The sequence below is a fragment of the Muscardinus avellanarius genome (genome assembly GCF_963383645.1).
Source record: "Muscardinus avellanarius genome assembly, chromosome: 4".
Classification (NCBI taxonomy): Eukaryota; Metazoa; Chordata; class Mammalia; order Rodentia; family Gliridae; genus Muscardinus; species Muscardinus avellanarius.
In genome coordinates, this window is record NC_137789.1 from 117,353,538 (window position 1) to 117,367,555 (window position 14,018).

The window sequence follows — 14,018 nt, forward strand, 5'->3', positions numbered from 1 at the left end:
ACAACTTAGTGAAACTCTGTTTCAAAATAGACAGTGCTGGGGTGTGGCTCAGAAGCAGCACGCCCCTGGGTTCCCGGTTAGTCAGTGTGGGCCATGGGACCGCCTGACCAGGGACCCAAGCGCCTCCCGTTTTCTCGTTCTGGTTTATTCTGTGCCACTCTCCAGGTTATATCATAACCCCTGAGGCTGCTGGCTCCCTGCCCTTCTGTTTGTTCTTCAGCCAGGAGGAAGGAGAAAGAGGAAGGCTGTCTTGAGGCTTGCTCCAGAAGCTACCATGGCATTCTCACCTTCATCTCCTTGTCTAGAACTCTGTCACATGGTCACATCTAGCTGCAGAAGAGGGTGGAAATGTGGTCCTTTTCCAGGGGACCCAAGTTCAGCTAAAACCGAGAATATTTATTAGGTCAAAGGAGAAACACATGCTGTGGGCATAGCTGGGCAGGCTGCGGCTGCTTTAGTTTCCTCCTGGCTCCTGGCCTCGTGTATATTTAATTAGTGACTTGTTGACCGTCTGTCTCTCCCCCACTAGGACGTGGGTGGGCACTATGTCTTGCTCACCACCACACTCCTAGTGACTAGAGACGTATAGGACAGATGGAGTACTTTACAAATATCTGTTCAGTGAATAAATGACAAGGTGAGGCGATAGAAGAAAAGGTCAGCTTAAGGGGAAGAAGATGAGCCAGGCCTGGTGGTGCAGGCCTGTAATCTCAGCAAGTGGGAGGCTGAGACAGGAAGATCATGGGTTGAAAGCTAGCCTTACCCACTTAGTGAGACCCTTAGCAACCTAGGGAAGCCCTGCTTCAAAATAAAATAGGGCTGGATGTGTAGCTCAGAGGTAAAGTGCCCTTGGGTTCAATCCCCATTACCACTCTTCCCCACCCCACAAAAAGACCGTGATGGGAGACTAAGTTTCAGGTGCCTGTGGGGCAGAGAGTTGATGCTCTGAGTCAGTTGGAAATATGGGTCAGGATTTGGAGGAGGATGGAGGCTGATGCTCTTGATTCTTTGGGAAAGGCACAGGAAGACAAACTTGTAGAAGACAGCAAGAGAGCAGGCACACTTGGCCAGCTCCGTGGGATCAGCTGGGGGCAGGTTTCTCCTCCCAACTCCACCGAGGGGCAACAGCTTCCAGAGCCCACAGACAGCCCCCTGGCATGCAGAGCTGCCTCCTGCTTGGTTTGAAAATGTTCTTTATAAGAGCACTGAAGAGCCAGGATCCACTGGCCAGGCTTTACAGACCTGCCTAAGCCGTGACCCCATTCCCTGGGAGCCCTTGGGCAACGGGCTCCCCATACAGATTTTTGGACCCATCTATAACAGAGGTTTCACTGGACCTGAGTGAAAAGAGAGAGAGGTAAGGATGATACGGTGCAATAAACATCTCACCTTGTCGGAATGCCAGGGTGGTCTTGGCTCCAGTTCCAGATCCTCCACTCATGTAGCCTCCGGGAAGTCACTTGACTGCCCTGGCTCTCAGTTTGCTGTGAAGTATTTCTATAAAATGGGGGTATTGCTAGTCTATCTCACTAGATTGTTTTGAGGTGGTTAGTCAGCTTCTCCATCACTGTGACAAAACACGTGAGAAAAACATCTTCCAGAAGATTCATCTGGGCTCGTGGTTTCAGTCCATGGTCATTCTGCCTGTGCTTTGGGCCCGTGGCAAGGCAGAACATCATGGCAGGGAGCGCCTGGTGGGGCAGCACTGATCACCTCATGGCCGCCAGAGAGAGAGAAAGAGAGAAAAACAGACACACACAGGCTGGGGTCAAGATACACCTCTTCAGGACACGCCCCAGTGACCTACTTCCTTCCACTAGGCCCCACCTCCTACAATTTCCCAGTAGTCCATTCAGTTATGAATCCGTGTATGGATTCACCCAGTGATGAGACTGGAGCCCTCTTGATCCAGTTACTTCCCACAAGCTCTACTTCTGAAGATTACTGCATTGGGAACCAAGCATTCAACATGGGAGCCACTGGAAGACACTTCAAAACAAGGCTCACAAATTAACATAAGTAACATTTTTCTTAAAAAATTTTTTTTTTTGTGGTACTGGGGATGGAACCCAGGGGCACTCTACCTCCGAGCTGCACCCCCAGCCCTACTTTTTATTCTTTATTTTGAAACAGAGTCTCACTAAGTTGGGGAGGGCCTAAGTAGCTGAGGCTGTCTGTGAACAGCAATCCACTGGTCTCAGCCTCCTGAATGCTGGGATTACAAGTGTGCGCCACCACCCCGGCTCCTTTAATTTAATTTAATTTTTTTTTTTTTTGGTGGTACTGGGGTTCCTGGAAGCCCTTCTACCTCCGTGCTACACTCCCAGACCTATTTTATATTTTTATTTGGAAACAGGGTCTCTTAAGCCAGCGCGGCTGGCTTCGAACCTGCGCCATCCTCCTGTCTCCGCCTCCCAATTGCGGGGATTACAAGCGTGCGCCACCACGCCCGGCGACCTTTTGTTTCATATTTAATGCCGGAGATTGAACCTAGGGCCATGATTGTGCTAAACACACCCTCTACCACTAAGCTATACTCCCATCCCCAAAGAATTTAGAACAATACCCGGTGTATAATGAAGCTCTTTGTAAGCAGTGGTCATTGTTATCATAAAGCCAAATGTATTTAGTTTGAAAAGCAATCATTAAGCTGGGCACGGCAGCGCACACCTATAATCCCAGTATTTGTGAGGCTGAGACAGGATGATTGCAGGTTCAAAGCCAACCTCGGCAATTTAGCGAGGCCCTCAGCAATTTAGTAAGACCCTGTTTCCAAATTAAAAAAAAAAAAATAAGGCTGAGAGTATAGCTTAGAGGTAGAATTCTCCTGGGTTCAATCCCCAGCAACACACACACACACACACACACACACACACACACACACACACACATTATTTTTACTTCGTTGGGTCAAAACAGCTTTTCCTTTAGAAATTCTGTTGCTAAGAGATGGGAATTCTTACTTTAAAAAAGATCTTTTCTAGCCGGGCGTGGTGGCGCACGCTTGTAATCCCCGCGCTTGGGAGGCAGAAACAGGAGGATCGCGCAGGTTCGAAGCCAGCCGCGCGCCCTGGCTTAGGAGACCCTGTTTCCAAATAAAAATGTAAAAATAGGTCTGGGAGTGTAGCCCGGAGGTAGAAGGGCTTCCAGGAACCCCAGTACCACCAAAAAAAAAAAAAAAAAAAAAAAAAAAAAAGATCTTTTCTGCCGGGCGTGGTGGTGCACACTTGTAATCCCCGTGCTTGGGAGGCGGAGACAGGAGGATCGCGCAGGTTCGAAGCCAGCTGCGCTGGCTTAAGAGACCCTGTTTCAGAAATATAAAAAAATAGGTCCGGGAGTGTAGCCCGGAGGTAGAAGGGCTTCCAGGAACCCCAGTACCACCACCCCCCCCCCAAAAAAAAAATCTTTTCTTACTAAAATAGAAAGTCAGTACCTAATATGCTTGTATGTTTACTTTGCTGGCCTATGAGGTCCTGTGGACTAGGAACCCTGCCCAGGTGTGGAGGTGGCTTCTGTGTGTGAAGACTTCCCAGAGTGCTTTGGTGCTAATTCTAAGGAGAGAGGTTCTTTGCTGCCCCTGTGAAAGCCATCAGTCTTGTGTGGGTGCTGAGAAGAACTATCCCAGGAAACTCAGGGTGGCCAGCAGGGTGACTTGAGATTGCTCTGGTCCAACGAGATATGGGCTTTCTTCAGGAAGAAGCGGGCCTGAGATAAGGAGCAGGTCTGAAGCCTAGGAAGGCCTCAGCGTCCAGTTAACTCTGCCCTGGGTCCCAGTTCTCTCTGCCTCCAAGACTTGTCAGATGCAGTGGAATGAGAATATGATATCCAGAGACTGTCAGGGTGGGACTGGGCTTTTCTCAGCTCCCCTGAGGACTGTTGGTCCCAAAGGGCATTAGAAACTTCTTGGGATAAAAGTCAAGAAAGGTGATTCTGGGGGTTACTCTCTCTTTTTTTTCTTTCCTTGCAGTACTGGGGATTGAACTCAGGGGCATTCTACCACTCAACTATCCCCCCAGCCCTTTGTCTGTTTTTTTTTTTAATTTTTATTATATTATATTATATTTTTTATTTGGAGACAGGGCCTCACTTAGTTGTAGAGGGCCTCAATAGGTTCCTGAGGGTGGCCACGAACCACCCTCAGGAACTCAGGGGCCTTCTACCTCCGAGTTACAACCCCAGCCTGATATTTTATTCTTTATTTTGAAACAGGGTCTCACTAAATTGCGGAGAGTCTCACTAAATAGCTGAGGCTGGTCGTGAACTCGGATCCTCCCAAGTACTGGGATTACAAGCGTGTGCCACCATGCCTGGCTTTTTTTTTTTTTTTTTTTAAGCAGGGTCTTGCTAAGTTGCCAAGGCTGGGTTTGAAGCTGTGATCTTCCGTTCTCAGTCTCCATCACTGTGGATTACAGGGTACTGGAATTACAGGGCCCAAGTACAGGTGCAAAATTTGGATCTTGTATCCCATTTGCCCCTCTTATTTCAGCCTAACCCTGACCCTAGTACCTGAAGCCTTCTGCCTGTAAATTACAGTCATTAAGCTGGGCGTGGTGACACATGCTGTAATTCTAGTACTCTGGAGGCTGAAACAGGAGGATCACAGGTTCGTGGCCACCCTCAGGAACCTAGTGAGGCCCTCTGCAACTAAGTGAGACCCTGTCTCCAAATAAAAAAATCAAAATATTGTTGGGAGTATAGCTCAGAGATAGAATGTCCCTGGGTTCAACTCACAATACCAAAAAAAAAAAGTGATTTTACAAATTCAGCTACTCCAAGGACTGGTGACCAGCGCCTCCTCACCAGCTACGGACTATCACATACTGAGCAAAACTATCTGCAAAGCTGATTCTAAAGTTAAAATGAACTCTTAACCTTTTTTGCGCTCCTGATTTGCAGAGCCACTAAGACACTGGAGAGTATTGGAGTCAGTTCATTTTAGAATTTTCTTTCCGATATGCTCATTCAAAGTTAGAATCTAAATTACCGGTTCAAATTCCTGGCAGCACCTGAGTCTCACAGGGGGAACTTGAAAAAGCGGTGTTTGAACTGTGCCCTGGATGGATTCAGTCATTGTCTTGGCCATCCACAAACATTTGGAGAAAGCTCTTCAAGTGACTTGAGTGCAGCTGGGCTGGAAACCACTGATCTAACTCGTGAAATGCTGGACCAGGATCCCTGCAGGATGTGCAATGGTATAGGCACTTGCCTTAATTTTTTTCTTGCTTTCTTTTTGAGACCTTACAAGCTCTTTAATTTCCATACCTCATTGATTGATTAAGTGCAGATAATGATATTTGCCCTTCTAACCTCCGCAGGGCTGTTATCAGGGGAAATGAGGCAATAAACGAGAAACTGCTCTGTAAACTGTCAACGTTATGCAAACATTGCTGCTGCCAGTGTGCTCCCAGGTGCTGGGGGCACAGCGTCCACCTGCTAGAGATTATTTCAGGAGTCACATTCCTGGGGCTGTGGGTCAGATGGGAATCGGGAGAGGCGTTTTTACACAGCCTGCATTGTCTTACAGGCAGGTGTATTTTGTGGAGTAGCAGCAGCCTGGCACCATGTGATAATTTCTCCAACTTGTACAGGGAGACCATAGTGAACAGAGTTCAGGCAACTTGAAGGAAAGGAGAAGGCCTTATGGAGGGGCTAAGACTCCCTTTGGGATGAGGTCTTTCTGTGGCATCGGGGAGGAATCAAAATAAGCTGGGGGTTAAGAGTATGTAACAAGAGAAGGCAGAATAATAAAGATATGCATGAGGTGACCATTGGCCCGATAAACAGGGGGACACAGTACTGGAAGCAGTCTGATTGGGGCAGATAAAACCAGCCCCTCAGAAGACAGCCACCCATATCAGGCAGGCGGTCATGACTCAGTGTTACTTATCTGGAGCCCAGGCTGCCTGAGGTGGCAGGTGGCAGGGATGGACAGAGCACCAGCTGGGCATCAGAACTGGGTTTGAGTCCTGGCTCCAAACGTGACCGCAACCTGACACTGGGCAAGATGGCCCACCAGTTGCGTCCCAGGTTCCTCATATGCAAAGAAGAGCCTTGGTCTCCATGTGGGTGGACCCTGAGCCCAGTCCCGGTGTGCCCTGCGGAGGTGCTGAGGCCTGGGAGGCTGGGGTAAGTAGCTGTGGTGGTGGGGCTCGGGCAGGAGAAAGCGAGTCAAGAAGGCAGGAAACGTGAGCGGGCGCAGGCTCGGAGTAGACAGTAGGGGAGAGTGGAGTCATATTACTAAAGGCCTCAGCCACCAGGCTCCAAGGGAAGGTGGGCAGGGGCATGGTGTGATTAGGCTGCCTTTTAGCAGGATTAATGTGGCCTGGAGCTCAGAATGACTTGGATGGCAGGAAGCCAGGGAGAGGGAGGATTGCTGGAAGGCTCTTGTCATATTTTTGGCCCAGGGAAAGGAAGACTGGGGGTTGGGGGAGCAGTGGGAAAGGCCTAGAGATGTGTCTCCGTCAGCACTGCCAGGCCTTGGGGTCTGATTGCATGTAGAGGGTGGGTGGACTGAGCCACCCTGGGAAGGAAGGAGCTGCTTCCTCAAAGGCCAGGGAAGGGAGAGCAGAGGCACCTTCCTGCCTGCTCAGCCAGGCATTTGCAGGGTCAGCTTCTCCATCCCTGGCTCAGATAAGAGTTTAGGGGGCCAGCTGCAGGCTGGTTGAGCTTGGCAGCACATTTGCAGAATGTGAGAAAGGCGGTGCAGAGCCTCCACCTTGTCCTCATCCGCAGTCCTGCTTTATGGTTACACTGGTTAGTGTGTTTGATAGGTGCTAGAAAACCTCTCTGTTCCCGGTTTATAATTATATAATCCAGGGGCAGAGCCAGCCTTTGTGGGGCTTGAAGGTGGGGGAGGGGGTTCCCTGGAAAATAATTCAAACATAAAACTACTAGGTCCTCCCAGGGAAAAGGGAGTGAGTGCAGGTTTTAACAGCTTCCCAGTCAATTCTATGAAAATATCTACCACTTATTGGGCATCATATGTCTGTATTTTGTTTATAGTATTAACAACCAAGAGGAGGGGTGGGTAGTAGTATGTCCATCTTTTGGATAAGGAAACTGGCTCAGAGAATTGACTCAAGATGCCTCTTTGCACAGGCCACGAGGCAGGTGGTGCGGATGGGCTTTGGACCCAGGGTTGTGCTCCTCGAGTCTGAATCTAAACTCTTCCGCTGGTGATGGCAGCTGTCAGGTCCCTAACCAGGAGTTTCCTGGACTTAAACCATCTTCTTCCTGATGTAACTGTACCTTTGCTAGACCTAGCCAGGGTTCTCAGCACCTAGGGTTAAGGGTAGAGGGAGGTTGGACTCAGGGAATCGCATGGTGCAGTTTTGGTCTCAGGAACTGGCCTATTTGGACGCAGGGAAGCAAACCCCAGGGGAAGCACCAGCTTGGAAGATCCAAGCTCCAATACTGGATCTATGACTTCCTGGCAGTATCAATCCAGCAAGCCTGGCTTGAGAATGCAACTTCCTTACCTGTTGAATCAGGACAGTAAGTCTGAGCTCATTACTGTCCTGTAAGGAGAAAAGCTAGTGGCCTTTGGCACACAAAAGCAATTCGCTAAGAATCCTAAGAATCCATCCATCCATCCTTGTAGCATAAACTCTGTTTCCGCCATCCTCCCACCCACCTCGCCTAACTCCCTCTGAGGAAGTGAAAACGATGGACCTGGGAGGGGGCGCCTGAACTGCATGCCCGACCTCCTCGGGCCTGGATGCTCAGGAGGAAGAGGAGCTCAGGGGCACGGGGGCGGGCCTGGGGCCCGGTCCTTCCCGGCGGGGCCGCACGTTGTGAGAGCGCCACAGGAGCCGGTACCCCTGGGTTTAGCATCGCCAGCCGCAGACGTAGGCCAGGCAGCCGGGGTGGGTGGGGTGACGCGCGCCCGCGGAGGGCCAGCTGGGGGGCGCCGCGCCCGGCCCCGGCCCCGCGAGAACCGGCAGGCGCCGGGAGCCGGGCGCCAAGACGAGCTTCCTGGCTCCGGCTTCCGCTCGCTCTCCTCGCCGCCTCCGCCCCGGGCTGCGGGGACCCCGGGGGCGCGCCCTCATTTCCCCCGGGACGGCGCCCCGCCCTCCAGGCTGCCCCACCCCGCGGCTAGCCCCCCGGAGCCCCCCGCGCGGGCCCGCAGCTCCTCCCGCCGGGCGCGGGCCCCGACGTGGGGGACGTGCGGGGTGGCGCCCGGGCGCGGGGGACTTCGCGGCGTCGCCGCCCCTGGGTGGCGTGGAGGGAGCGGCCGCCGCGCGCCGCAGCCAATGGGCGCGGAGGAGGTGGGCCGGCGCTGTCACCCTCCCGGGCGCGGGAGCGCGGACACGGGAGCGCGCGAGCGACGCCGCGCCCGGGCCGAGGGGGAGGAGCCGCGGGAGGAGGAGGAGGAGGAGGAGCCGCCGCGCCGCCGCCGGAGGACCACTGCCTGCCCGGGCTGCGGAGGACCCACTGGCCGCACGCCTGCCTCCCCGCGCGCCCGTCCGCCAGCATGATCGCCGCGCAGCTCCTGGCCTATTACTTCACCGAGCTGAAGGATGACCAAGTCAAAAAGGTGAGCCCCCGCCCGCCCGCCCGGCCGCAGCCTCGCATTCCGGCATCCGCTCGCCGCCGCCGCCTCCATCCTCCCGCGCCCGGCCTCCCGCAGGCAGCATGTGGTTGGACTACGGTGCCCGGCGGGAAGGCCTCGCCCTGGGATTTCCCGGGGCATTGTCGGCCTCTGGGTGTGTAGAGGAGGGAGGCGGCGGGCCAGAGACCCCCGAGACTGGGCTGCTCGCTGCAGTGTCCTTGAAACAGGCCGCGGATGTCAGATGGGCCCCTGGGCCATTCGGGGAGCCGGCTGGGTGGAGACCAGAGGGCTGGCCCCAGGGCCTGTTTGGAGGGGTCCGCGCGCCGTGGGCGGAGGGAGGCGTGATCGAGGAGATGCTGGGGAGGTGAGCGAGCACCCGGCGGGGGCGCTGGCTCGGGGCCAGGCATCCCATATTTGGGGTTCCCAGCGGAGGGCGTTGGGTGCCCAAAGAAGCTGTCACCCGGGCTCCCACAGCTGTAGCAACTGCTCGTTAATCCGAGGACGGGGTGACCTGCCTTGCTTTCCGGAACCGGGAGGGGCGCGGAGGCCACCGGAAACTTTGCTCACAGGCCTCAGGTCTAGAGCCGCACGTCTCAATGGAATTTTTTATTCCTCTTAAGCTGTAATTTCCACTCAGCCTAGGAGCTCAAATAAGACTCTGGCCACTTGAGTTGGAGGCCCTGACGTGTGTGCATGTGGCACGTGTGGTACTGCACATGGGTGCATCTCTCTACCCTGGGGGATCGCCACCTTTACATCTTAGTGTCTGTCCTATCTGCTGGTGGGTCTTAAAGCTCTGTCTCATCCTTCTGCCAGTTTTGCTACCATATTTTTCAGAAACAGCTCAAGTGGCAGGGAAAGATGCCCATCTTATCTGCCAGGTGTGCACAGGCTCCCCACCTATCTAGTCGTGGGTGATGTTATTGTGGGGTTAGCTGAGATGGACCCCACAAAGTCAACCTCACTTTGAAGATCAGACAGGCAGTGCTGCCTACAGGTGAGAGGCAGAAGCGACAGACGTGGATTTTCTGTCCTGTAAGCCACGGGATGTCCCTGTCCAGTGACTCCCTCATCTGACATCCTAGGAAGCTGGCCTATGGAGGGGCAGCCACCTCACAAGGTCACCCAGCCTTTTAGAGGCAGAGCCAGGGCGGGGCTCTGGCCTCCCTCCACCCAGGAACTTGTCTGGGGCTCCTCCTGGAAGTCAGCTGAGGGGGAGGGGCTGGCGGCAAGGTCCCCAGGGAGGCTGCTCCAGTCCTGGATCCTGTGCAGGGTGGAGACCTGGAGTGGGGTAATTAGGAGATAGGTTTGGGAATCTGCTAGGGACCTGGGGTTGGCAAACTGCAGGACCCTCGCGCCCCTGGAGCACCTTGGAAATCGCCCTGGCAGTTGAACTTAGGGAGCCCGTGCCAAGGCATGTGGAGTCAGCCTTCCCACCCTGGCAGAGGGTGCCTGGAACAGGCCTCCCACCTGCAGACACAAGTTTCCTTTCCTCCTCCTGTGCATGGTGTTCTCTGGAGTTCAGGACAGCAGATCACCATGGTGGGGATCCAGACTACCTTGTAAACCAAGCCTCCAGCATTCACACCGCCACCTGTGTGACTGCAGCCGCTCCGCTCCCCGCTAGTGCCTCCTGCTGCAGAGTTGAGACGGGGTTTGGACTGCTCGTGGCTGGGATCTTTCATTGCACATGTAGTGTCTAGTGTGACCCCAGAGCCTTCCACTCCTGCTAGTGGCCTGAACCACATCTACCCAGGTGTATCCTGTCCACCGGCCCGGGTTGATGTCCGAGTGTGTGACTTCTGACTCAAATGATCAATCCCTCCTCACCCTGAGATTGTGACCTCAATATCCCTTCACTCCCAGAGCCACAGAACCTTGTTAGAGAAGAGTCCAGGGGCCCAAATTTCCATCCAGACAACATTGTATGTCAAGAAAATTCTTTTTTTGGGGAGGGGGTCATTGGGGATTGAACCCAGGGGCATTCTACCTCTGAACTATGCCTCCAGCCCTATTTTATTTTTTATTTTGAAACAGGATCCAGAGTTGTGGAGGGCCCTGCTAAGTTGCTGAGGCTGACTGTGAACCTGCAGTCCTCCTCTGTCTCATATTCCCAAGAACTGGGATTACAAGCACGTGCCACCACACCTGGCTGCAGTACTTTTTAATTTTTATTTTGAAACAGGTCTTGCTAGGTTGCCAGGGCTGGCCTTGACTCTGCTATACTCCTAGGTGTATGCCACCATGCCCAGGAAGGAGATTTTTTTTTTTTTTATAGTACTGGGGATTGAACCCATAGGCATTCTATCTCCAAGCTATACCCTCAGCTCTATTTTATTTTTATTTTGAAACAGGGTCTTACTAGGTTGTTGAGAGTCTCACTTCTTGAGGAGGCTGTCCTTGAACCTGTGTGATCCTCCTATCTCAGCTTCACAAATTCTGGGATTACAGGCATGTGCTACCACCACGCCCAGCTTAACAAGAGATTCTTCAAAAGGGAGATGGCTTTAAAAAAAAAAAAGAGAGAGATGGCTTGCTTACATCACATGAGGATTCCCCCCCCCCCCCCCCCCCCCGGGTCTGGGAATGGAACCCAGAGGCATTTGACCTCCGAGCTACATCCCCTGTCCTATTTTTTATTCTTTATTTTGAAACAGGGTCTTACTAAGTTGCAGAGGGCCTCACTAAGTAGCTCAGGCTGTCCGCGAACCGCGATTCTCCAGTCTCAGCCTCCCGAATGCTGGGATTACAAGTGTGCGCCACCATGCCCGGCACATGAGGACTTCTTGTGCCACTGTGTGTGTGTGTGTGTGTGTGTGTGTGTGTGTGTGTGTGTTACTGGGGATTGGACTCAGGATTGTTCCACCTCTGAGCTATACTCTCAACCCTTTTTATTTTTTTATATTTTGAAACAGCATCTCACTAGGGTGCTGAAAAGTCTTGCTAAGTTGCTGAGGCTGGTTGAACCTGCAATCCTTGTCTCAGCTTCCAAAGTACTAGGATTACAAGGGTAGTACACCATCACACCAGGCTCTTATTTATTTTTGTGGTGCTGGGGATTGAACCTGGGGGCATTCTACTTCTGAGTTGCGCACCTAGCCCTCTTTTATTTTTTACTTGGAAACAGGCTCATGCTAAGTTAATGACAGTCTCACTAAGTTGCTGAGGTTGGTTTTGAAACTGCAATTCTCCTATCTCAGCCTCCCAAGTACTGGGATTACAGGCATGTGCCTCCATGCCTGGCTCCACACTGGGCTCCTCTGCTGCTTTCTGTGGGGGATTGTGTGGATTCCTGCTGGGGTACCATGTCCACCTGTGCGGTGGGTTGGGCAGCCCTACCATGTGCTAATGTGGCCTCCTGAAGATGGGCCAAGTGGGCGCTTGCTCCAGGGACCTCCTTAGTGTTATTTGTTGCTGAGTATGCAGGAGCTAGAGGACCATGTCTGCTCTCCTGGGGCTCAGGATAAAGACCAACCATTCCCACCCAGCACTTACCATGGGAAAGACTGGCAGGGGGTGCAGGACTCCAAGCCCTGTTCTTCCTGTAGGGTGGGGCCCTGCTTGCCACCTGAAGAGGACCCAGTGAGGACTGTCCTAGCCTGGATGGCCATGATGATTCAGCCCGCCAGCTCAGGTAGTCTCTGGGGCTCTTGACACAGACCTGGTGACCCTAGTAACCCGCTCTCATCTTCTTGCTCTCTGGTCTGGAGGTAGGAGGAGGGAAGGTGGGGTTTTGCTGGAGAAGGTTTTTGGGTTTTTCTAGTGTACAGAAGTGATCAGAAAAAGGTTGTCACTTCTCATCTGTAAAGCACATCAGTAATCCAGCCTCATAAACTACATCCTGGGCTGAAACGTGTTGTTCAAGCATCTGACTTCCTGGCTCTGAGCCCCCTTTTCCAGGCTGCCTCTGCATAATATTGCTTAATGGGTGCTGTGAAAAGGGTGTCCTGGCATTAGGCTGAGCGAAGCATACAACACGGATTTTCCTTTCACCCTTGTAAAGCTTTTAGGAGGAAGAGGAGGCACGTGTGTGCTTGTGAATGAGTCCATTCATCAGAATGCCAGACATCTGCTAGTTCTGCAGCTAGATGTTGGGTCTTTTGACCTCTAAGTGACTTTTACCATGCCTCTCATCCACCAGCTTCCTCTCCTGAGTGTAGCCCCTAGGGCCCTGGGGGAGGGTGAAGGATCTCATAGTGGGCTGTTTGTTTAGAAAAGGAAGATGGATCCAGGAAAGTCAGAACTTGGCCTGTAAAGACTAGACTTCCTTCCCTCCAGGTTTCTCAGAATGGTGAGCACACACCAGTGGATTTTCTCTGGGTGGGATCCCTGTGGCCCTAAGTAACCTTCATTAGGAGGTGAATGGACAGGTATGGTTTGTCCAGTGGGGGATCCCAGGAGTCCTTGAGTGCTTGGCCCAAGAAGACGGGGTGGAGTATGCTTAGCAATTGAAGGGCAACCCAAGGTCCATCTCCTCAGAGCTTGGGTGTTCCAGCTGCAAAGGCAATCATAATGCAAACACAAACACAAAAACACCTGTTTCCTTATAGCTCAGGGATGTTATAAAATTATAAAAATTGTCTCGCACACCCCTCAGTCTGATGTGAATCAGCAAAAGCCTCTCTTGATGTGTCTTCATTTCACAATCCCTGTTCCCTGCACGCGGGTCCTCCTAGGCATTCTCCCCAAGGGAAGCCCCATCACTTCCTCTAGTTGGATAATTTGGGAATGTCGCAAGGAAATAAATGGGGCGGGCAGGGTGGCTACGAGGAGCTTCTGCATCTGACCATTCCCACACTCCTGCTGTTTTCTAGGGCAAGCATGGCCAGCTTTCCTCCAAAGATTGCTTGGGCGTGACTGGGACTGCGTGCGTGCGGGTGCGTGCGTGAGTCTGTAGCCAGGGATTCCTGGCTGATAGAGTTAGCCACTGGAGCTTGCCCAAGGAGGCCTCAGGAGAAATGCTGGGCACACAAAGGCAGCCCCACACCTCTGCATCCAGGAATCAGAGTTGGCCAGACTGCTGACACCTGCTTGTTGATTGGAGGCCCCATAAAAAAGCCAGTGAGGCTCACGCAATCATTTTTTAAAGCAATGCTTGAGTTTTTTATTATGTGCAGGCTGGGGTGACAACTGTGAGTCAGAAGTGTTCCTGTTCTCATGTAGCTAAGTAATTTGCTGTCTTAAGATTTGTGCGAAGCATACACTGTTATGAAAGCCTGTAGCGGGGTGGTCAGACTGGGGGTGGACAATCACTAGCTTAGAAACTGCTTAGAGCCAGGCTCCAGATGTGTTAACCTGGGCGGGGTGGACAGGAGTCTGGCTGGGAAATCAGGCCCGGTGCCCACTGCTTTCCTATCTAATAAACCACAGCTGTGGGATCTTACAAAATGACTTAATATATTCTGGGTTGTATACATTGTATCTGATCTTAAAGAAAGAACTGGTAAAAACTTTATTGATAGATAGG

The 14,018-nt window shown here is 52.5% G+C and overlaps 1 protein-coding gene across 3 annotated transcripts in view; it reads left to right on the forward strand.

The window, feature by feature from the left end:
- Positions 1–6,099: 6,099 nt before the first annotated feature.
- HK1 (hexokinase 1) overlaps positions 6,100–14,018 on the forward strand; it is a gene marked incomplete at both ends in the record, with an annotated part of 90,327 nt that continues 82,408 nt past the window's right edge. The window contains one exon of one of the 3 annotated variants that reach the window (XM_080693889.1): positions 6,100–6,126. Coding sequence is in view for 2 of the 3 variants with exons in the window: in XM_080693888.1 (XP_080550014.1) it covers positions 8,474–8,536 (63 nt within the window). Of the gene's footprint in view, positions 6,127–8,352; positions 8,537–14,018 lie in introns of those variants that run through there. The other 2 variants (XM_080693888.1, XM_080693887.1) reach the window with 2 other exon arrangements.